Consider the following 23,399-nt stretch of genomic DNA (forward strand, 5'->3'; position numbering starts at 1 on the left):
TTTCCTAAAACGCAGCACAACACATTTATTCCAAAAGTCTCTGGGACACCGAGGTGGGAGCTGCATTCCAAGGCTGGTTTAGTCAAGCCGGGAGACTCGGCTTAACCTGACCGCGTTCTGCAAGACACACACCTGAGTAACGAAGTGTCTGGTTGATTGTCTCCTCTGCCAAGCCAGCAAGGTGGTGTCAGGATCGTCCGACAGAACAGGGTTGGTTTATTGTAAAATATCCTGGAGTTATTAATTTAGACAACACTTAAAACCTGCTAAGCTCGGCCTGCTCTCACAACTTAGTCATCACAGAGTTCCTAACTTTGGATTTTGGGCTGACACGGACACATTCACACCATTAGAAGTTTAACACCGTGAAGGTGAAGTATTTATGGTTTCTCAGCTGCAAATTCATCCTCTGCCCGCACAACCAAGAGTGTTCATCGCTCATCAAATGGACTCGAAATAGATCCTACGTGCACCGATATTAATATTGCTGATTCCTCACGGCGCTTTGCTGAGAGAAAGATGTTTGGACAGTGGAGTATTAAGGTACAACCTTCACTTCAAAACCTCCGGTTGCCTTGGAATCCAACCTGAGCCCATCCCAAAGGGGTTGGGGTGAGTAGAAGGATGGTTTAACAGGAACACGACTCGCTCCACGTGTACAAATGGGCAATGAACTTGAACACCGCGCGGTACCGCTTAGAACACAAACACCCGCAGGTAGTTCCAGCACCATTTTAGGAAAGACTTAGGTGCTCCAAAAGCTAAGAACGCTTGGAAATTCAACAAGAGACACTTGGGAAGGCCGGAATCTGCTGCTCAACCAACAGGTTCCTCTCGGAAGAGGCCGCAAGAAGAACGTGAGCACTGAAGGTGGTGGAACGCGACTCATGTCGGACTCTGAGCAAACACTGAGCAGCTCTGCTTAGGAAGCAACATAAAGCTCTTTGGAACACGCTCCCACCGAACAACCATTTCCACCGATATTAATACTGAAGTACCGAGAAACCGCTTTGCTGGTTGAGAGACCACACGAGATTCCTGTCGCGCCCCACGTACTAGACGCTGCTAAATTAAATCAACTCGGCGTTAGAAACAGCTGTCTTTAATATGAATACTACTCAGTGTGTTCGTCCTAAACAACACCCCGTCCTTAAAAGCTTTAGGCCTGGCTTTTCCTTCCTTTTCCGTTCTCTGCCTCAGCTTTGGAGTTTTGGGGCTGAGCGAAGCCTCTCTTGTCCTCTCTTGTCCTTTCCCGCTGACAAGTATCGCTGGAAATACTTCTGCTCGAGCCTGTGCTTCAGGACCACGTCGCTCTTCCGCTCCACCGAGAGCTAAATGGAGGAATCCACAGTGAAGTGGCCGTTCTGCGAAAGTGTCCTGCGGTCCGCGGTGTTCAGCTTCACCACCGTGGGGGTGTATTTGGAATTCCTGTAGCACACGAAGCAGAGGATCCTCCGGAAGGTGCTGCGCATCTCGCTGTCCCTGTACGAGTAGACGATGGCGTTGATGAGCGAGTTGATCTCCGCCAGCAACAGGACGTATTTCTCCACGGCCAGGACGTTGCAGCTCTTGCAGCCCAGGCCGTCCAGGAGGAGCACGACTTGGCCTGGGGTCCAGCAGATGACAAAAGCACCTGCGGAGAGAAGAAACCCCATTAGAACGTTAAAAAAGAACCCAAAAATACCCCAAAACCAGGTTCCTGGCCACGCCACCATAAAGATGCTCAATACAATTGGTTTACCTCAAAACTTAAACAGGGAGGGAGGCAAGGGGGAAATAGTTCCACTCTGTATTTTTGCTTTGGAGGAAGATCAAGGATTCAACAAGCAAATACTAAGAATTGAGACACTGAATCCTTACCCCCCACTCTATTCATTCAGAAAACTTCCAAGTAGTACTTTTCCCTCCCCGCCCCTCCATTGCATTTACAGATAAAGTGATTTATTTCCTATTTATGTGCAACTCCCTCCAAATAGGGGAACGGTCCAGGAAAGAAGAGTCAGCGTGATGCATCTTGAATAAAACAGTCTGAGTTAACAACCGGAGTTTAGAACAACACCGGGACGGAGCCAAACAGACTCCAGCACCAACACAGTCGGGTTTGTATTATGTTCTTGCCACCACCTGCAAAGCTCTTGGGCAAAAGGATAATTGCTGCTTTGCATGACGGAGGAGGCGCCCGCGGCTTTAAAGCCCTTTTTTATGGCTGTGATTTTCAGGCTGACGTAAAGGCAGCGCTCGCCCATCGCTGCAGCTCGGGTTGCAGGAGCTTCGCCTTCTGGGAAAGGGCGGGAGAAAGCGACACCAAAAACGACGCCACCCTTTACCGAAAACCAGCTGGCGGGGGAGAACGACGGCCAGAGGAGCCGCGGCACAGCCCGCCGGCTCAATTTAAAGCTGTTGCTGAGCGAAATGCTGTGACACAAAGGAACACGTCGAGGGATGTTCGGGGTTCCTGGGAGTGTTCCCCGCAGAGCCCAGGCCATGACTTCTTGATATAAAGCCAATTTCACGCCCAGGTCAGCGCAGCTTTCCCTGCACTTAACCCCTTTAATTTAGCAAATGCATGGAATTAACCCCTGGTTGACTTGCAGGAAGGTCCAATAGTTCTATCTCGAGGAAGCCTGCAGGGAAGGGACCTCCGTGTGTAGCGATGCGACTCTTTAAGGCAGGTTTTAGCATCCACAAGGAAAGCCACATTATTTTAAGACCGGCTCCCAGCAGCACAAATTAAAACCAGAGGAATATTAAAGATGAGAAGGGGGGAAAAATGAGGTACCTGCAAAGTTTTGGGGCTTTGCCTCCAAATCCAGCTGATTTCCTCACTCCTTAACGCAAGGTGTTCAGAATGAAGCCTGAACTCCATCTACCCAGCGTGGCCACTAACGGTTTCATCACCGTCACGCTCAACTGGTCTGTGGGAAAACTCGCTACTGGTTTCCAGGTGTACCTTGGACTCATTACCGGGTTCCAGGTCTGGTTATAGACCCGTTCCCAACGCCCAGGACCCACAGGATTATCGGCCTTGGCTCGCGCCGACGGTTCCTACCGCACCCTCGGCTTCCTCGAGCGGCTACACCCTCTGATGCATCAGGCGCAAACATTCCTCTGCGCACAGTCCAAGTTTGCAGGGGAGCGAGGGTGGGGAAGGAATTACAGCAGGGAGGGAGAAAACCCTCCACGGCCTCCAAACCGACTCCAAACCAAAAGGGATTTTCCCCAAATTGAGCGATTCCCCCTGTTGAAGGGACCTGGATGGAACTGGTGCCACTTCTGACACCGTCCCGTGGAGGGAGAGAAACACTCTTGGGTTACAAGACACGGGAAAGGATCCCCCAAAACAAGGTGATGCACCAAATGTGAATTGCTGCCCGGCAGCCCCATTCGATATCATGAAGCCCCATAGGACTCGTGAGTCTTGCTGACACCACCGGGTGACCCCCCGATGTTATTCAGGGAGGAAAAGCGCAATAAAGCCTTTTTCTCTACTGTGGATTGTGCAAAAATACATGAAGTAAAGAACTCCTCCTGAGTTGCATCTGATGGGCTCCAAAGCGGTAACACAAACTCAACCGCACACACGAGATGGAGAGATTGCCGGGGGAAGGAGACACCCCAGCAAAGGCAGGAACAGGCAGAAAACTCCAGTTTCGCCGCTCACAAGTTGCGACAGGAGCCGGCGTGCGCCCCCGAGCAGGGAGTTCACCGGCGCCTTTGTTTGCGGCTCCGAGGTTTCCCTGACGGAGCAAATTCTGCGCTTATCAGGAAGGATTTGCAAGCAAGGGGGTTGTGGCGGTCGGAGCGGAGTCGAGACGGGTTGCGGAAGGTTTGATTCACTTCGTTAGACCCTTAAAGCGTCGTGAAAAAGCGGATTAAATGAATCACGGCTGCTGAAAGGACGTACCCGAATAAAGCTCAATATACTGGAGAGGCAGCGCCTGAGCCGCCTCGGTGACCGAGCTGAATGCGGACAGACAGACGGACACAGTTAGAGCTCTGCGGGGTTCCTGTGCTCAATGAGAGCAGGTCAAACAGAGTTTCCAGGTATATTTACCCCAGCAAACCAAGACCTGGCTCAAAAATAAGTAAATCTGATGGTTCAGTGCTTTGTTCCGGCAAACAGGAAGGAATTTGGACACAACCCCCTCTATTTCTCTGTCACCTTCTTATATCTGCCCCAAGCCCCTCTCCATCCTTTAATAAAGGATGCACCAAGTGCTGCTGCTTCTCCAGGGATGGGGCATCCACCACCTCTCCAGGCAACCTGGGCCGGTGTTAATATTGAGATTCACCTCCCCAGCCCCACACAACCCAGGATGGGGGATCAAAGCATCATTTGGATCAACTACAGCACAAGGACTTATGTAGGATCCCCTGTCTTGGGTTGGTGATGGGATCAAAGCATCGTTTGGATCAACTACGGCACAAGGACTTACACAGGATCCCATCTTGGGTTGTGTGGGATTGGTGATGGGATCAAAGGATTGTTTGGATCGACTACGGTACAAGCACTTACGCAGGATCCCCTGTCTTGTGTTGTGTGGGGTTGGCGATGGGATCAAAGCATCATTTGGATCGACTACAGCGAGAGAACTTATGTAGCATTCCCTGTCTTGGGTTGGTGATGGGATCGAAGCATCATTTGGATCGACTACAGCAAGAGAACTTATGTAGGATCCCCCGTCTTGGGTTGGTGATGGGATCAAAGCATCGTTTGGATCAACTACGGCACAAGGACTTACGTAGGATCTCCCATCTTGGTTTGTATGGGGTTGGTGGTGGGATCAAAGCATCGTTTGGATTGACTACAGCTAGAGAACTTATGTAGGATCCCCTGTTTTGGTTTGTGTGGGGTTGGTGATGGGACCAAAGCATCGTTTGGACCAACTACGGCACAAGGACTTACTTAGGATGATAGTGACCGTCTTGACAAGGCTGATCATGGTCTCCTTGTAGCGGGGGTGGAAGCTGGTGTGCTTGGACATGCGCGTCATCTTCCTCTTGACGTAGATGAAGATGTGCGTGTACACAACCACCATGATGAGGAAGATGACGAGGTTGGAGATGGCCCAGAAGGTCAGGTAGCTCCTGCTGTAGAGCGGGGCCATGCTGGAGCACTTGTCCAGGGCGCAGAGGCAGTGCCAGCCGTAGGAGGGGATGAGCCCCAGCAGCAGAGCCGTGACCCAGATGCAGAAGATGAGGATCATCACGCGCTGGTTGGACATCTTGCTGTGCAACTGCATGGTGAACACAGTCTGGTGCCTCTCGACGGCGATGGCCAGCAGGTTCACCACGGAGGCCGTCAGGCTGGTGTCCAGCAGGCTCTGCCGGATGAACCAGGTCTTGAGGGAGAGCTCCGCGGTCCGGGGCCCCGTGTGGAACATGAGGAACATGTAGGCGATGCCGGCGAAGAGATCGGCGGCCGCCAGGTTCCCCAGCAGGTAGTAGATGGGGTAGTGGAAGCGCCGGTTGATGATGATGGCGGTGATGACCAGCAGGTTGGTGAGGAGCACAATGACGCTCACCGTCAGGCCCAGGGCCACCACCAGCACGTCCTTGGTCCTCCAGTACGTTGTCAACTCTTTGCGGCTGTTGTTGTAGAAGAAGCCCACGGTCTCATTGTAGAAACAGTGCTTCATCGCTGCTGTCCTGGAGGGGGACGGGAGCATCGTTAGCTGCTTGTGCACACACACACACACACGACCTGGGGAGACACTGAGCACCACGATAACACCTTTGACACAGATGGAGGAGCTTCAAACACACACAAACAATCGCACAAGCAACAGGAAACCGCTTCTGTGCTCCAGACAAGAGCTACATGTCTCGCACCCCGTGTCCTCAAAAGCACATTGAGGATGCGGCGAATCCTTGAATGTTCATGGGAGGAGATAAGCTTTGCCAGATCTGATAAGAGATTCTCCCCGTCCGGCCCACACAGCTTCGCGGGGATGACAGACAAAACTATTCTTGTCATCCCAGATGTCCCACATCACAACAGTAAAAACAAAACAGCAGCAGAGGTTTATCACTCAATCACTAAACGCCGCTCTGATGAGCTGTTGCACCCCCAGGACTGCGGCTTCTGCATCAAACTCACATGGTTCATCTTTTCCTGGGTAGTTTTATTGCTCAAAGGCCACTGTCACACACAGCTGCTTCCGACCACCCATCCTGCCCAAAACAGGCACTTCCCAAGAGGCAAAGAGCAGGTAGAGCTGTGCAGAAACAAACTCTCAGCACATAAAACCGTGGGGCTGCATCATCTACCCAGGGTGTGGGTCAGCATCGTATCACCCGTGCAACACAGGGAGCAGCTCCCTCCTTCCCCAGGGCTGCGATTGCAAACTTACTGCAATCTGCAGGAAACCCGGAGAGGAAAAGATGTTACACCCCTCGCAGATGTCCACGTTCCCAACTGAGAGCGTGGAAATGTCAACTCGGGTGGGTTTTGGCCCCGCTGGGACGGGCAGACCCGGTTCGGCGCCTCGCGGCACCGAGGTGCTGACAAATGACCCTGTTTTTCCTTCCCCGGTGCGTCCTGCGCATGAAGTCACCGCTTCTCCCCGTCCTCATGAGCTCAACCATCATCCTAACTTAATCCAAGCTTAAACTTAATCCAAGCTTAACGCAGCATGAGCGCTGTCCTCTTCGGGCAGGGAAACAAACCAAGCGCCTGACTCACGGTTCCCTTTAATCACCCCAAAACTCAAAACACAGCTCAGGGACCCTAATTAGTTGCACATTCCCCTGCTCTCCAGGGTTTTCCAGGATGCTCTGGTGGCAAAGCCGCCGGTGCTGGGGGAGGCGACATCGCCACGGGTTTGTCACTAAGTTGCGCAAACAAGGAAACCTTATCGCACCTACAACTGAACTTTTCATCTCCACCGTCTAATGGGTTTCGTACCGGGAAATATTATTTCTACAAACATTGGTGGGGAAAAGGAAAAGGAAAAGGAGGGAGAGAAGGAATCAACCTGCCCCCAGGGGGTGGATTTGTGGGCTGGTACCACCAAACAGCTCCATCTTTGCTCTCTTTCCAGGCCCTGGGATGTCGATGTGGAGTTGTTGAGGAGCCGCGTGGTCCGAACACGACCGAGTGGGTCCTGCAGAGGTACCATGTGCAGACTTGGAAGGTAATGGGGGGTGTTTTGGCTTGAATGAGGGGGGAATCGGTGGGAAAACATGGAAGGGCTGGGAATAAGAACCACAAACGGCTGTGAAGTGCGGGCGGGTGGGTCTTGACCTGCACCGGGGGCACTGGGGAGGCACCCAAGGCACCAAATTTAAGGCTCGGCCATTTTTACATGAAACAGCTTCCGCTAAATACGTTTGAAAGCTTGAATCCCAAATCAAAATGGAAATTGCTGTTAAAGTTTGATGAGACATGTCACCTTTTTAATATTACACGTGTGGATGCCCAGGGAAGAAAGGGGGGAAGCGGCATCGTGGTCCTGAACACCCCCATGTGCAATCCAGCAGGTTTCAAATGCCATTTCATCTCATTCACATTTTCATTGGGGAACAGAATGTGTTATAAAATTAATCAGATACGATGCAGATCACAACAGGGACTTGTGTGCGCAGCACAAAGCTCGCACTACGCTTTAATTCTTAAGAAACATCAAAAACACTACAGTGGAATAATGGATCTAGGTTGTATTCTCAGTCATTCTTAAGCTGACACCAAGACAAATTAAATCCAGATAAGCCCAGCTTTAAAATTACCACTAAATTACAGTGCCCCATGTTATTTTGCTGCGAATATTAAAGATTCCACAGCCATGACGGGCCCCACAAACTTCCTCCATTAGGGTTTCACACTGGCTGGTGAAACGGGAACCGTTTAACGAGCATTTTACAGGTTCAATGGTCTGTTTATTGGGGGGGGCTGGAGCTGTGTGAACCCACAAAGGAGCCGTGTGGTGTGGAATAACCCCATCTAGAAACAGACAACGCCCAGAACGCTTCTCTATGGAAGAGCCAGTTCGGAGAAGAGTCGGGGAGCTGCAAAGCCCTGGGAAAGGTGCGTGGGTTGGAAACGAAACACGGGCGATCCCCTGAGCTGGGTGGGGACAGGAGGCACTGACAGGTTAACGCTGGTCCCCGGGCCGCTTTGCCACCACCCTGCAATTAGCAAAGTGCCCTTGGAGCGCAGCGTCAAGGGCGGCCAAGGCCACAAACCCCAATTCCACGGGGGGAAGAGAAACACCCAGCGTGGAACAACCGGCGGAGAGCGAGTCGGGCCGGTGCCATGATGCACAAAGGAGCTGGACGGGTCTATTGTTCGGTGTCCGAGCAACCTTACGCTGCTCAGCGGGCTCTGACAAGCTTTTCCTGTGTTTAATGGGTAAAACGAGCCCGTGGGTCCGCGCAGCAGCGATGGAGCTGCCCCTCTCCTTGAGCAAACAGCTCCGACCACGCTGCCTCTCCCCCTTCAACACCCAGTGCGGCTCTTGCGGTTTGGTAAGGAGCAGCACACAAAATGAGGGAAGAACGCGTCCTTTCTCCTCCCCAAACGCGTTCGCCGTCTCCCTTCTTGCTCAGCTCATCGCCGCTCCGGGTTCACAGCGAGTTCAGCGGGTTTTGCACGGAAAAGAAAGGTGTTAAGTGCCCTCCCTTCTCCATTTCCTCCCGCTTGCAAAAGGGGAAAGCGCTGCTGAGCAAATTGAGAGCTGGGAAGGCGTTCAACACTTGGGAACAACCCCCAGCCTGGTGGGGAAGCGAAGGGGACGAACGGCTGAGTCTTTTCGCCCGCTAATAACCACAATTGAGGCAGAACAATGGATCTAAATGCTCGCAGGGACTCACACCCCACCTGTTCTACCCACGTCCTGCACATTTACGCAGCCGAACACTCAAACCTCTGCTGGTTTTAAGCCCTGAACAGTGCACGGTTTCACCCCGACGAGCAGCGTTCTTACCTGGAAACACAACCACCGCATCCGAGCATCGATCAGCATCGATCCCTCCTCCGTGAGCAGCGATCCAGCCGGGGGATCCCCATCTCCAGAGCGGTTTTCCAAGGGTTAAACAAGAGCCGACCGCCTCGCAGGGAAGTTTTAGCCCAGCGATCCAGAGTCCATCCCGCAGCGCTCCTGGGAGGCAAGTTTGCAAGAGCTTGCGATGAGCCCGGCCCTCCTTGAGTCCTCCCATAGGCGGGTCCTTCCAGGAGCCCCAGGAGCTGTAACCCGAGTCCTCGCCGCCTCCATGGAGCCCAAGAGCCGCTTGCCCGGCTCCTCCGGTTGCGACTGGAACGCGTGAGCTCCGATCCGCCGCCATCGCCCCGCAAAGCTCGGCCCCGACGTTCCCACGGGGGGGATTCGCTCCTGCCGCTCCACCAGCTTCACCCCAACACGGGATCTTCCTCCCGAGAACCAGGTGTGATCCGGCTGTCTCACCGCGGCTCCCAAAGGTTGTTTGCCCGGCTCACAACCGCAGCACCCGCATCTCGAGGGGCTCTAAGGATCCAGCCCCCCCGTGTCCGCAAGGATCCAGCCCCTGCAAGGATCCAGCCCCCCGTGCCCGCAAGGATCCAGCCCCCACATCTGTAAGGATCCAGCCCCTGCAAGGATCCGGCCCCCCACATCTGTAAGGATCCAGCCCCCCCGTGCTCGCAAGGATCCAGCCCCTGCAAGGATCCAGCCCCCACATCTGTAAGGATCCAGCCCCCCGCAGCAGCAAGGATGCAACCCCCCACACCTGCAAGGATCCAGCCCCCGTGTCCATAAGGATCCAGCCCCCCACATCTGTAAGGATCCAGCCCCTGCGCCCGCAAGGATCCAGACCCCACATCTGTAAGGATCCACGCCCGTGCCTGCAAGGATCCAGCCCCTGCAAGGATCCAGCCCCCGCATCTGTAAGGATCCAGCCCCCCACATCTGTAAGGATCCAGCCCCCGTGCCTGCAAGGATCCAGCCCCTGCAAGGATCCAGCCCCCGCATCTGTAAGGATCCAGCCCCCCACATCTGTAAGGATCCAGCCCCCGTGCCTGCAAGGATCCAGCCCCTGCAAGGATCCAGCCCCTGCAAGGATCCAGCCCCTGCATCTGTAAGGATCCAGCCCCCCACGCCCGCAAGGATCCAGCCCCCCCCATCTGCAAGGATCCAGCCCCCGCGCCTGCAAGGATCCAGCCCCCCACATCTGTAAGGATCCAGCCCCCCACATCTGTAAGGATCCAGCCCCCGCGCCCACAAGGATCCAGCCCCCACATCTGTAAGGATCCAGCCCCTGTGCCTGCAAGGATCCAGACCCCACGTCTGTAAGGATCCACCCCCCCGTGTCCACTGCATCACTTGCCCAGTGCAATGCGAAAAGCCTTGAAATGGAGAAGGAGCAGGGACAAGAAGTGGTGAGACACGGGGAAACTGAGGCACAGCCCGGGGAGGAGTTTCCTGCTATAACTTGGTAAGAGTCTACGTATAGCTAGTAAAGGAGCTCACATTTCTGCTCTGCCAGCCTGGCGAGCCCTTCACACATGTGAGGTTCTTATAGCAGCACTTGTAAGGTATCTTCCAGCCACCACTCAGCACTAACAAACCACAGTGTATAAATTACAAAGGGGAAAACAAAATAACCCCAACACCGAGTTTACAACACCCATTCAGGTTGATTTATGCCCCTCGCTCTCGCAAAGGCCCCAGCAATTTCCATTCGGCTCCAATTTCCTCCTCTCCCACCGTCCTCCTGCCATTCCCAGGAACAATGTTATCACCGGCTCAGCCCTAATCTGCCAGGCAGACACCGGGGGAGTTTGGCAGAGCCAGCGCTGTGGTGTAAAATACATCTACAAAGCAGCACAAAGGGGAAGGAGATACGGCCGGAGACCCAAGGACACATTAACAGAGCAGTCGTGTCAGGAGAAAAGGACGAACAGGACGGGCTGGGAGAGCAGAGCGGCGATTATAGTCCTGCAAAAACTCAGCGTTGCACCAGGCTCGTGAAATTCTACCCCTGCAAAGGGCGAAATCGCAGCAGGAAGCTCAGGATGGCGATAAAACCTCTGGGAGAACCCGCTTACAGATTCTGCACCATTGGGCCACGATGCTGCACGCACGGTGGTACCAGACACGGGATTCCAGGTGTGTTCGTAGGAGAAGCAAAAGTTGCGCTAACAGGTATCCCAGCGTCCTTTCTCAGAATAATAATATATATATATAGTTTAACAAACTCATAGCAAAGAACAACCGAGTTACCGAGAAGTCCAGAGAGCCAGAAATCCTTCCTGCAGTTACAACAACGTTACAAGAAGTCATTTCCAATTTGAAGCACCTTACTCAGGTGACACAGGGCAGATCCTTCGCCTTCCCCTGAGCCTTTATTACCCTTTTAGCGCCACAATTAAGTTGAAAACCAAAGAGATCCGACTCCAAGCTGCAATCAAACAGCAGCCCCCCCTTTTCCATGGGGTCAATCTTCTCCGCGCTGGAGCACAGGAGAAGAATTAGGGTCAGAAGGAGCTTTACTTCTCTGCATCGGAGTTTGGGAGCGCGTTCATCTTCAGGTTTGGGGGGATATCTGCAGGAATCAAGAGCCGGTGAGTTCATTTCTCCAGGCACACGCTGTTTGGCCCCACGTGGCTTCACCCATCCAGGGTGGCACCTGCACTAACACAGACCTCACATCACTTTTTGCAACCACATAACCATTTATTAGAAGACCAAACTCAATTATCTTCCAACAATGATACTAATGGGAGCGAGTTCTGGATGATGAATGATTTTCTTTCGCTGAGACCCCTCTCCTGGAATCCCAGGAATGTTCAAAACCCTCAGGACGGAGCCGCGTCACCATCACCCCCCAGCAGACCCCCGCAGAGCCCGCTCGCTCCAATTAATACTCCCCAAGCCCCTGGAGACCCCCAGAGCGAGGAGCACAACACCGCGGTTCTCCCGACCCCGAACAGCCGGAGCTCTGGATGGAAACCGGCGTCAACACCGGCGTTATAATGCAGGAATTCCAAAACACCCACTGCTGCTGAATCGCCGCCAAGCCCGAGGTGGAGCGGAGCTGTTGTTTGCGAGCCCGCGGCATCACAAAATGCTTCCCAACAAAGACACGGGGGAGAAATCGATGCCTGCTGCAGCCTTGTCTACAATAGGGATCTTCTTTCCCTCCAGCAAGTTCACAACCGTTTACAGTCACAAAGAACATGGAAAACTCCTCTCCCCCTTTCACCTTTGAGGTTTGGACACTTAGAATCGAGGCGTTTCCATCTTGTGGACAACACCTTCGACTGAAGCGGGGAGACCACGGCGACAAAGCCTCACGTTACGTCTTGTCACCTTCGCCTTGGCGGACAAGATGGGAAAACAGCTGGGGAAGAACAACGGGGATGTTTCCTCGAATCCTGGTGGAACAACGTCCCTCCTTCCCCAGGTAACTGTCCTGGAAATGGGGTTTTGGGGGGTTAAGTCCCTTCTGTGCAGTTGCTGGCTCTCTGAGATGAAGGCGTTTGTTGTGGAGGGGAGGACGCCGGGGTGTTTTGTTTGGAGCCGGGATGGTCCAGAGGCCCCTAATTCACACAGGAAGGAGGAGATTACGCTACGCAGAGAGCCAAGGAAGCAAAGCTCAGCCCCCCCGCGCCGTATCGCATCACGAGGAGCCACGGCGAGGTTCAAACCGCGTCGGGACGCCGCGTTTACCGAGCGCCGCCGGCCTCATCCTCACCCAAAGACAACCCCATCCGCTGTTGTCAATACAAACCAAAACGGGGTGGAAATTGCCCTTGTTGGGAACCACACGCCGCGGCTCTGAGCTCCTCCATGGCCGCTCGCGCTTTGGCTTTTATAGGGATTACTCCGAAAAAGCCGCTTCCCCCCGCGTCTCCGCTTTGGTTTCGCGCCGGCCGCCTGCAGCTTGGGGCCGGGGAGTCATAAAGAGCCGTTAACATGCCTTTCTGCTTAAGTCTCGCAAGCAAAAACAAAACCAACGCAGGAAAAGCCTCCAGCGGCGGGACGAGCAGATGCGGCACAACTGCAGCTTCATCTTGCAAAGCACATCGGCCGCCGACGCGCTTTCTGTCACTGTTGTCATAGATCCGGGCCCATAACGCTCAAGGTTTCCGTTACAAATTAAACAGTCTTTTCTACTCTTAATTCGTGATTTCTGGGGATGTTTTCCAGCTTCCTAAAGCCTTGAGCTTTTAAGCACATTTATAATAGGGAGAATAATTGCTTCGGATGCTTTCTGCTATTGCAAACAAGAAAACCTTCTCTCCTTTGAAGAAAAATACTCCCTTAATTAAGTTATTCTTGTAAAGGGCACGGGAAGTCTGAACATTCATTTATTAAAGAGATTTAGACTGAAAAATACAACTTGCTTGAAACAAGCCCATAAGATACCAATAAAACCAGGTCCCTGGATGCCAAATATACAAGGCGTGTTGTCTTAGCAAAGCTTGAATTACAGCTCTACGCATCTCTTTTTAAAGTAAATGATAGGGAAGAGGAGCCAGCGGCCTGAGAGGCTCCCAGCCGCAAGCTGCAGGCCTGGATGGACAGACAGACAGACATGCGTGTTGGATTAAGGACAGAACCGCTTCCTAACTCAGCTCCTTCAGCAAAACCTCCCCAAGCAAAGCGTTTGTTGAATTGATGATTCATGCGCCTGGTTGACTTTCTCTCCCACCTTCTATATGGCAATAGGTACCACTGCTCTTTATGTTCACAAAGCCGAGACTATCACAACATACACTGGGTGGGGAGAAGCAAACAAAAGCTGTTTGTCCGCAGCAGCGGGGGCTCTCGGCGGGACACGCGGAGCTCGCTTTTCACTACATCATCTCAAGAGGAAAATAAAGCAACAAGGCAATAATACCGACCTATCTTCTGCCCCACAGCTTTGCAGATGCGTTGACGGTCAAGGTGCGGGGAGGAAGAGTTGGATTTGACTCTAAACAGCAACGTATTCAGCCACTCCTGCTGCTAAACCACCCGCTATAGCGTGAGACAACAAAACAGCTTCGGAAGATGAATAAAAGTGTGTTTGGTACATACTGGTAAGCGCTGGATTAGCTAAGCGGAGCATAAAGGCCTAAGCTGAGGGTAATGGGAACAAAACCTCCCACCCCGATCCCAGCCGAGGGTTTAAGAGGTGCCAACAGCTCCATAGCATCTCATATTTTAAGGGGTAAGTTTTAGGAGTAGCAAAGACTCTTTAATGTTCCACGTTTCGAGAGGCACAGCCTGGTAACCAAACTCATCTTGCACTCAGAGGGTGGATCCTGCAAAGCAGAGAAGCCCAAAGAGGCCAGGACTAAAGGCCCAAAATAGGCCAGGACTAAAGGCCACTCACCTCCCATGTTCCCCCCAAAGCCTCAAGCCCCCACCAAGCCCTTTGTCCTCCCTTTATACCCCAGGGATGCTGCTGTGAAGGCTGAAGAACCGTTAACAGCTCAAAAGGAGCAGCTGTGAATGAAGCAATTTCCAGCTCACAAATGGCCTGAATTGTCTCTTTTTTCCCCCAGACTCTCTTTCTGGGGGTAATTTCAATAAATATCAGGTGTGTTTTAATCCCCATTTTCCTCCTTTGTTAGCAGTGTTCTTATTCCAACTCTGCTGGTTCCTTGAATTATAAACTCTTGTTACCTTTGTTTTGCAGAGACCTGAGCGTGCCTGGCACCGTTCACTATAGAACCATGTTTACTCCAGCCTTCCCTTATATGGGAAATATATAATAATATATAAGAATATATAATAATATATAATAATAAAACACCCCATAGTTTATTCACAGAAGTTCTACAGTACAAGATAATTTAGGATTCAAGAATTCAAAGCATTCCATTAACAAATATACATTGCTCCGGAGATGCAAACCCTCTCGAGCCTGAACTGTACGAAGACTAAGGACAGATGCTTAGCGTTTCTTCTACAGCTTTACGTTTTGGTCCAGTTTCCTAACAGCCTGGCAATGACACAAAGGAAACGTGTGGATTGTTCAACCTGCTTGGGGTAAGCGTCATGTTTTCGCTTTTAAATTCATCGGCGCTTGTTGCACTGCCAGAAAATGACCCGTTTCAGAATGTTTTCTATCCGACGGCCTCTATTCCAGCTGCCTCCACCTTTCAACCCGTGTTTCCCCGGCTTCTCGTGTCATTCTCCACGCCGAGAGGGGCACGTTCCCTTTGCTTCGCTTCTCATCACAGAATCAATCCCAGAATGGACTGGGCTGGAAAAGCCCTCAGAGACCATCCAGTCCAACCCTTGGTCCAACTCCAGCCCGTTTACCAGATCACGGCACTAAGCGCCATGTCCAATCTCAGCTTAAAACCCTCCAGGGCCGGTGAGTCCAGCACCTCCCTGGGCAGCCATTCCAATGCCTGACCACTCTCTGTGAAGAATTGCTTCCTAATCTCCAGCCTAAATTTAAGTTGAAGCCCCCTTGTCCTATTGCGAAGTGCCTGGGAGAAGAGCCCAATCCCCCCTGGCTCCGACTTCCCTTCAGGTGGTTCTAGAGAGTGCTGAGCTCACCTCTAAGCCTCTTGTCCAGCCTAACCAAGCCCAGCTCCCTCAGCCTCTCCCCATGGGTCTTGTGTTCAGTCCCTTCCCCAGTCTTGTTGCTCTTCTCTGGACCCGCTCCAGCACTTCAATCTCTTTCCTGACCGGAGGGGCCCAGAACTGACCACAACACTCCAGGTGTGGCCTCCCCAATGCAGAGCACAGGGGAAGCATCACTGCCCTTGTCCTGCCGACTACGCCGTTTGGATCCAGGACAGGACACCATTGGCCTTCTTGGCCACACTGGTGGCTCCTGTTGAGCTTCCTGGCCATTAGTCCCCCCAGGTCCCTTCCAGCCACTCTGTGCCCAGCCCGGAGCGCTGCAGGGGGTGTTGTGGCCACAGTGCAGGACCCGGCATCGCTCCCCTGGGTTTGTTCACGAATAAAACCCAAACCCCAGGTTAACTCCAAGCCCGCCGGCCTGCGTGGGGAATACAAACAGGTCGCTTTTCTCATCCTATCGCTATTCCTTTGGCCAGCAGACTCAGGATTTCGGTCGCCTCTCCCTTTCCATGTCTATTTTCTGTTCCCCTTGGGGTTTCCCTACAGATACGTCCCCTGGTTGATCTCCTCCGCTCTCCCCGCAGCCCCCGCGCTCTCCGGAGGATTCTCGGATGGTGCCGAAGCCTCGTCGCCTCTGAACTTGGAGACGATCCGCGCGGTTTCCTGCGTGATCTCGAAGCGCTTGAGCTGCTGCCACCCTCCCGAGCGCTGCCGCAGCGCCGCGGTGTCGCTGTCCCCGCTCCCGCTCTCCTCCGGGACACCCATTGCCACGGACCCACCGGTAGAGCCGCTTTCTGCGCCGGACTCGGTCACCACGTTGGTTAACGCGGTAGCCCTGGGGATGGCCGCTTTTATTTTCGCCTGCGGTCGGATGTATTTTACAGGTTGCCGGGTGAAATGGCACCTGGGCTGGGTTGCTGGGACCGCGTCCGAATCGCCGTCTGTCTTTTCCTGTAGCTCCTCCCGCTCAGAGCCAACGCTTGTGTTCATGTCTGAACCAAAAAAACAGGCAGTTGTCTTAAAACACTGAGACCAGTTTACTACAGCAAACAATTTTAGCCAACAACCTCTTTTCCTGTTAGAAAGGACATTGAAAACCCGCATTAATGGTCTAAAACGCCTCCCTCTAACAGCTTAATGAATCGCAAGAGGTGTAAGGTATTAATCAGGTTTATATTGTTAAAGCTGCCCTTGATGTGTTGAAGCCAGCAGAGGGAAAACCCTTCCTGGGAGCAGCGGAAAACACGCTCGTGCTTCCACGTGGTTGCTGTGCAAAGCAACGATGCCGAGGAGAACCCAGCTCTGCAAAAATGGCATAAAACAACCCAAAGAGCGTCCCCGGAGCAGCGTCGCTTCATTCACCTAAAGCATCTGCGCTTGATGGGATGTGGGCTCCCTCCAGAGTCAGCTCGTCCACGGCTCCCCTGCAAGACGAGTCGTCATGGTCGGCGGTTAAACCGCGTTCGGAGGAGAGATTCTGTTGGGAAAAGTGGTTATACAAGACTCTTATTCGACATGAAGACACTGTCAGCTCCTGCTTTGCCCCAAATGCTCTTGGAGGAGGGAAAAGCTTGAGCTGAAATGCCTCGGATTGTCTGAGATGGTGTGTAACGCTTGGGGAAGAGGGAGGGAGCTCGCAGAGGGAGAAATACGGCTTGGGAAGTGCCAAGTGCAGACCCAAACGCCACAGAATTCACCCCAAAACGCGGTCGTGTGCTGAGATCGATTCCCCCTCCCGCTGGATGCTGAAGTCACCCGTTTCAGAGCAAAAAGGGGAAACATCAAGCAAACCGTGATGAGTAAAGGGTGAGTAAAGTGCCCGGGAGTCACAGGTGGGATGGAGCCGGTGGGAGTTTGCACAAGCATCAGGTCACCCGGGCACAGGTTGGGTTTATTAACAGCAAAACGAGAGTTTGCCCATGGAAACCACTTCACTTTGTCAAGGTTTGTGACACCTCCTATGGAATCGGGTCACGCTGCAGAACGTGTGTAAAACAGCTTTGAAAATAGTCAAAGGAATAGTTGTATCTCCAAGTGCCTTCTGCGAAGGTTTATTGATCCTGTAGGGAGTGAGTTGTGTCTGCCCTGGTGATTTGATTTCAACTCTAATCACGGTAATTCTAATTTCTGCTTCCTCAGTGGACTGGAGCTCTAAGGAAAGCGGCGTTGCGTGCAGCTGTGGATACGGCCCCTGCGGACACGCGCTCTCGTGTAGAAACACCCGGCTCAAAAGGAGGTGGCAGAGAACCCCCAAACCCAGTTTAACTTTAAGTAAGTCGTTTCTTCTTTCTTGCTCATCAAACAACTGTAAAAAGGGACAAAAACCCCCACATAACCCAGCTCTGCCTATTTGTGTTTTTAAAGTGAAATATGGTGAGGAAAGAGCTGTGAATTTTGGGGAGAAGGCAGAACACGCAGTGACAGGGTCTGTGGCTGCTTGGGGACAGAACCGGGGGTGTCACCACAGCATCCACTGGCTCTTAAACACATGTCGCTGCTTCCAAAGCCATGGAGCTGTTGGCAGAGAGAAACAGCGACATCCCAAGCAGTTTAGCACGGAGAAACCTACATGGGATCTAAACCACACGGAGCAAAACCACCACCCAGCACGGTCCGAGCAGCTGCTGAGCGATCTGCAGCTTATCACTGGTTTCTGCTCCTCCCGCTCTACGTGCAACAGGCTCTTGCTCTTTCCCCTGGGAATAACTCTCTGAGATCAAACGGGTTTTGTTCTCGGTGAAATAAGTTCTCTTTAATTGCTCGTCCACCTTCCCAGCTCTACAGCAGGGTGAGTAAACCCAGCTCGGTGTCTGGGAGCTCTACCTCTAGGCTCGCATTCTGGGCCATGTCAGGGCAATGAGGTCCTTCATCCTTTGCCATCGACGCTTCTTGCGAGGGATTTTCACAGCCGAGGGACAAGGAGGACGGCAGGTCGTCCATCCCAAACACCCTCTCGTAGTTCTGAATGAGGAACTCCACAATCTGGGCTTGGTAGCCGGAGTCGACAAGGCAGGACATGGAGCCGTCGCTCCCGGAGCCCGGCCGGAGCAGAGTCGGCCCGAACACTATGCCCAGGTTGTTTGGGGACATCTTGTTCTCTTCGTATTTCTCTGCCACCCTGGGGGAGGGAAATAGGACCATTAGGGGCTTCTGGTTCTCAAGCTGGATGGAACGCACCAAAACCCCATTTTCTGGGAGAGAACCCCCATCTTTTCTGGACAACAAAGCTCTGCTCTGTGCAGCAAAACTCCCAAGGAAAACCGCAGAATTTGGCTGGATCTGTTCAGAGCCGGGTGCAAGGGGCTCCATTCCTCCTATACCTTGACCTCTCGCTTTGCGCTTTACGAAGCGTTGTCACTAAGTGCCGTCTGCTCCCTCTCAGTCGTTCAGAATTGCTGCAGGATCATGTTTTACCCTCCTCATCTGCATCGTTTTGCTGTCATGGAAACCCCGACGCTTTCCTCAGGAGGAGAACTCAACAGGGACCTCCAGGAACAACCAGCACGACAACCGCCGCGCTCCTCACCTGTACAAGTGCGCAATCAGGTGCCGCAGGGTGTTGTAGTTGCTCCCGGGCAATTTGCTCAGCAAGTCCTTCATGCTCTGGACGGGATCGGCGGGGACGCCCGCGCGCTCCGGCTTCTCATCCCCGGGTTTCTGCAGCTCCTTGGCGAGCGCGATGAGGTCGTTGTAGAGCTGGGACAGCAGCACCGGTGCCGAAAGCTGCAGCGAAAGGGGAGGGAAAGAGCACGTTGCTTCATCTCGCTGACGCGGGGAACGCGGCGGGATGAGGTTTGGCACCCACCTCCTTCAGAAAATGCTTCAGGACCCCCGTGATGTCGTGGGGGGAGTGATCGGAGAGCTCCACCAGGCTCCGGCCGTTCTCGAACGCCTGGCACAGCTTTTCAACCCGCGCTTTGGAGCCGCTTATCCGATAGATCCCCTGTGTGGTCCGGATGGGAACGGGTCAGGAGTTTGGGATACGGAGAGGAGAAAACCAAAGCGAGAATAACCCACTCACCTGCACCCCGAGGGCACGGGCTTCGATTTCCGAGGTGCATTTCACCACGATGAAGGGAACTTCTTCTGGGAAATCCCGTGGCACCTGCGTGAAGTCGACGCCGAACAGGGGGACTCTGTTGGGCAGCTTCTTGTGGCCGCAGGTGATGAGCAGGTTCTCCAGGCACTTCTTGTGGCAGGCCAGGCAGCACTGGAACAGCAGCATTGCCCCAGTTACGGGCTGGTTGTGGTGAACCGGGAGGATTCCTCCTGTCCCCTCAACCACCAACATCCCACCAACCCCAAGAGGGTTTTTCCAGGTGAGCAGCTTGACTCAAACACCGAAAAACGCGCTTTTTTGTAATGCAGAGGGGCATAGAAAAGCCCAGAACTTTACAGACGTCGCTCCTTTGTGCGGAGGCGACGGTGCGATGGCGTTTTCCAGCCCTCACCTCCTCGCACTCGAAGCCGCTGACCATGAAGGTGTCGCACTCCCTGCACTTGGATGGGCCCCGCAGTTTCCGCAGCCGGTGGGTCTGCGCCGCGCCGGAGAGCAGGACGTTCTTAAACTGCTGCTGGGATGTACCGTTTTCTGCAGAAACAGCGTTAAAATGCACCGATACACGAGCACGGTTACCACCCCGTGGCTCGAAGAAGCGCGTCGCTCACCGCTTTCAAGGGTTTGCAGGGAATCCCTCTCTTCAAAATCATCCGAGGAGGACACGGTGCCGGTGGATGGAGCTTTCAGCAACCTCCTATTAGAGTTTCCTTGAGAGGAGAGAAAATACAAGCTATTGTTCTCATCCTCATGATGCACAAAGCGGGGCTGCGTAGTTTATTCCGCCTTTCAGGCGTTGGGGTGATATTAGGGAAGAAATTATGCGGCTCCCACCTGGGCTGGAACCGGGAGAGTCCAGCGACCGGGATTCGCAGCTGCCCCCGAGACTTTCGGTGTCGCTGCACAGGGATTTGTTCACACCTGCGGGAGGTGGAGACACTTACAGACCATCCCGAGCACCCCCCAACAAAATCCATCAATATTGTCAATATTTTCTCAGCAAAGCCTTAAGAATTTGAGAACCTCCCCATTTCGTTGGCTACGAATCCCGAGACTCGAGAGCAAATGGCATCGTGTTGATGAAATTCAACCTACTCTGCTCGTCGTTGGCGTGGAGCTGCTTTCTGGGCCGATCTTCTGGCGCGTTCGTGTCCTTTGCTGCAGGAGAAGCGCCGCTGGAATGCAGCACCATCTTCTTTCTACCACTGGGAGGGGACCTGAGAAGAGATTGCAAAGGATTTTGTGGCGTTTAAGGATAACAGACGATATCGCATCGCCAAGGTGCCTTAGGGACAGCTGCGACAAAGCCTCCATTCCAGGTAGAAGCTTTTGTAACAAACACTTGGGCAAAAGCAGGAAAACAAATTAGTTCGGTGTGATTTCACCTCTTCTATTTGCAGGAAAGATCTAGAAACCAGCACCCACGTGAGAAGAGAGCGAGCCAAATCTTCGGCAAATGACAGAAAGAACCAAAGGGCCATGGTACGGAATAGCTGCTGTTCTGAAATCAGCCACCGCAACGCTGCTGGAGACTTTATAAGTGTGTTTTAAACCCTTTTGTTGTTCTGTTGTTGTATATTCCTGACCTTTCAGCTAGGATGGAAGTTCTCTGCTCTTTCGTACCTCTGCCCCCCGGGAGCGAGGGGCTCGAACTCAAACACCTCCACGTGAACGTCTTTCTTCTGCAGGGCCTGAATGAACTCCAGGTACTTCTCGCCCGCTTTGTACGGCTTGCAGACCTCAGACAGGTACTGGTAGCCCAGCGGAATCTGTTCCGACTGCGTCTGCCGCTGCTTGAACATCCTCAAAGTGACCTGATAGGGAAAGAAATAGAAAATCATCATTGTTAAGCAAAGCCCGGGAGCTTTTTCCCCCATTGGATCTTCAGTGTCTTCAGTTTTTCGTTATCTAAACTCGTTATCTTGATAGTTCTACTTAACACGTTGGATAAATGTCGCTGTGTCGTTCTCTAGGATTTTGTCCGCTAGGCTTTTTCGCTGGATATGTGTCCTCAAAGCTGTTGTAATTGAAAAAGTGATTATATATCTGAGATTTATTTGGTAGCAACGTCCAAAGCAGTTCCCTCATTTCAACCGTTGGTCAGCAATGGGGCGGTGGAATCATGAAGAGCCCGGAGGTCTTAGAGAGGAGAAATTCGGGAGCTAACACGTACCCACGTCAGCACCTCGTCCCCTTGGTAAATGAGCTTCCGGACGTGGGAGACGATCCGCGCTCGCACCTTCTCCAGCTCCTGCCGCCGAAAGTTGGCGTCGCCGATGCACGTCTTGTACAACGCTTCGGCCTCCTGAACCTGAACCGGAGCCAAAGAGGGAGAAATGTCACCAGGACGGCAGGAAGATGCCGTAAGGGGGGACACAAACCCGCCGGTGTGCTGGTTTTGTTAAAATAAGTTTCTCTTTTAGTGAATTTGCCTGTCAGCTAAAGCTGCGTTTTCCTGGAGAACCAGACACATGTTTTGGTAGCCATAGCAATGGAATGCGAGGTTATTGATAACGATTGACGCACATCCCACGAGAGGGGCAACAAGAAACAGGTGACCAAAAAACTGACCGACGGAGTATAACATCCCATTCACATTAATATTTCATATAAAAGTGGGAGATCACGAGGATCTCATCTCTTTTCCCAATGGCCGACACTAGGAGAGGACCTTGCAAGTTGTCCCTGTGAACTGAGGCCAAGTGACAGAGTGAATCCAGCTCCGCTTGGCTGCAGAGTCCAGTCCAGGACTTCGGGTGCCTGCCCTGCAGCTGCCGGGACTTTCAATATTGCTTTTGTATACTTTGTATTATTTTCTCTATTTTTATCAGTAGCATTAGTATAACATCTTTAATTTTCCCAACTCTCTTCTGTCTGTCTTTCTTTCCCTCCCATAATTAGTGGGGAGATGGGGTTAACAATACATCTGCCACGGTTTATTGTCACCCCAAATCAAACCTTAACAGCACCAAACGTGTCACCTTGGCTTGTGCCTCCTCGCAGGATCGACGGCGCTTCTCTAGCTGCTTGTTGGCGCTGCCGGTGTTGGCACCGGCCGCGCTCTGGTGCTCGTCCTCCGCCCTGGCGCTCAGCAGCTTGGCTTTCTCCAGCTCCTCGCAGCGCTGCGCGTACTGCAGGCGCGACTTGCGCAGGGACGCCAAGGATTCATTCTCGGGTAGAAAAACAAACAGGTTTGGGGTGGGAAAGAAACAGGTTGAGGTTTGAAAAGACCTTTTGGGAAGCGCGGTGAGGAAAGAGGGTTCAAATGGATGTGATCGTCCCCAAACTAAAGCGGTTTCTCCTTGTTTTCAGATGGAACCTCCAGTCCCATCTTTGGGCACCGTGGAGAAGAGTCTGGTCCATCCTCATGACCCCCACCCTGAGATATTGATCACATCGATAAGGTCCCTCTGGGTTGAACAGACACAACTCTCCCTCCTCATCAAAAAGATGCTCCAGGTTCTTCCTCCCCAACCTGTTCTGTTGTCTGGGGTTATTATTTAGTACCGCTTGTCCATAAACATTTATTTTGAGTCTTTTGACCTACAACCGGCACAAAGACCAGGCCCATCTTACCATCCTCTTTTGCTCCTTTGTCCACTGATCTTTGAATTCCTTCCTCCATTTCTCGATTTCGTTTTTCTTGGCCGACAGAGGCTGCGGAGGAAGAAGAGTTAAGACAGGAACAGTTCCTTGTGAGGAAAAGCGTCTGGCAGGTGAGGACACAGCATCGGAAAGCAAAAACCTTGCAAAACGCCTCATTCTCCCTTAAACTCGACGTGCGTTTCCTTCCCTTAAACTCAGCCTGTGTCGCCTTCCCTTAAACTCAGCCTGCATTT

At 52.7% G+C, this 23,399-nt stretch overlaps 3 protein-coding genes and 1 long non-coding RNA gene across 35 annotated transcripts in view; 1 reads left to right on the forward strand and 3 right to left on the reverse strand.

Annotated features, from left to right (window-relative positions):
* The window catches only part of UBL5 (ubiquitin like 5), a 99,589-nt gene extending 95,590 nt beyond the window's left edge, over positions 1-3,999 (reverse strand). Inside the window, exon 1 of the mRNA XM_065043904.1 lies at positions 3,992-3,999. The gene's annotated coding sequence lies outside the window, so the exon portion shown is untranslated. The remainder of the gene's footprint in view (positions 1-3,991) is intronic.
* LPAR2 (lysophosphatidic acid receptor 2) lies at positions 1-9,475 on the reverse strand. Its single transcript, XM_021301371.2, has 3 exons — positions 8,925-9,475; positions 4,907-5,649; positions 1-1,633 (listed from the first exon to the last, which is right to left on the reverse strand). The coding sequence occupies exons 1-3, from the start codon at positions 8,951-8,953 to the stop codon at positions 1,332-1,334; spliced, it is 1,074 nt and encodes a 357-aa protein (XP_021157046.2). The 5' UTR covers positions 8,954-9,475; the 3' UTR covers positions 1-1,331.
* The window catches only part of LOC110366337 (uncharacterized), a 23,581-nt gene continuing 7,222 nt past the window's right edge, over positions 7,041-23,399 (forward strand). For 10 of the 32 annotated variants that reach the window (XR_010468507.1, XR_010468521.1, XR_010468531.1 and 7 more), the window contains exons 1-2: positions 9,473-14,502; positions 14,602-23,276. This is a non-coding gene — a long non-coding RNA (uncharacterized LOC110366337). Of the gene's footprint in view, positions 7,137-9,472; positions 14,503-14,601; positions 23,277-23,399 lie in introns of those variants that run through there. The other 22 variants (XR_010468509.1, XR_010468523.1, XR_010468527.1 and 19 more) reach the window with 20 other exon arrangements.
* Positions 14,705-23,399, reverse strand: part of GMIP (GEM interacting protein) — a 14,396-nt gene continuing 5,701 nt past the window's right edge. Inside the window, exons 8-21 of the mRNA XM_065043872.1 lie at positions 23,137-23,217; positions 22,542-22,730; positions 21,734-21,871; positions 21,184-21,374; positions 20,656-20,777; positions 20,395-20,481; positions 20,172-20,270; positions 19,955-20,094; positions 19,525-19,713; positions 19,309-19,446; positions 19,030-19,226; positions 18,327-18,621; positions 16,866-16,980; positions 14,705-16,495 (exon numbers count right to left, since the gene is read on the reverse strand). Coding sequence (XP_064899944.1) covers positions 16,044-16,495; positions 16,866-16,980; positions 18,327-18,621; positions 19,030-19,226; positions 19,309-19,446; positions 19,525-19,713; positions 19,955-20,094; positions 20,172-20,270; positions 20,395-20,481; positions 20,656-20,777; positions 21,184-21,374; positions 21,734-21,871; positions 22,542-22,730; positions 23,137-23,217 — 2,433 coding nt within the window. The 3' untranslated portion in view covers positions 14,705-16,043. The remainder of the gene's footprint in view (positions 16,496-16,865; positions 16,981-18,326; positions 18,622-19,029; positions 19,227-19,308; positions 19,447-19,524; positions 19,714-19,954; positions 20,095-20,171; positions 20,271-20,394; positions 20,482-20,655; positions 20,778-21,183; positions 21,375-21,733; positions 21,872-22,541; positions 22,731-23,136; positions 23,218-23,399) is intronic.

This window comes from Columba livia, chromosome 30 (assembly GCF_036013475.1).
Source record: "Columba livia isolate bColLiv1 breed racing homer chromosome 30, bColLiv1.pat.W.v2, whole genome shotgun sequence".
Lineage (NCBI taxonomy): Eukaryota > Metazoa > Chordata > Aves > Columbiformes > Columbidae > Columba > Columba livia.

What these genes read in the sequence shown, in the direction of transcription:
- LPAR2 (XM_021301371.2), bottom strand. Translation starts at nt 8,953, where the DNA reads ATGCTCGGATGCGGTGGTTGTGTTTCCAG. An exon ending in TGCGGTGGTTGTGTTTCCAG is followed by an intron (nt 5,650 to 8,924) that starts GTAAGAACGCTG and finishes GTCCCCCTCCAG; the next exon opens with GACAGCAGCGATGAAGCACT. An exon ending in GACGGTCACTATCATCCTAA is followed by an intron (nt 1,634 to 4,906) that starts GTAAGTCCTTGT and finishes TTCTCTCCGCAG; the next exon opens with GTGCTTTTGTCATCTGCTGG.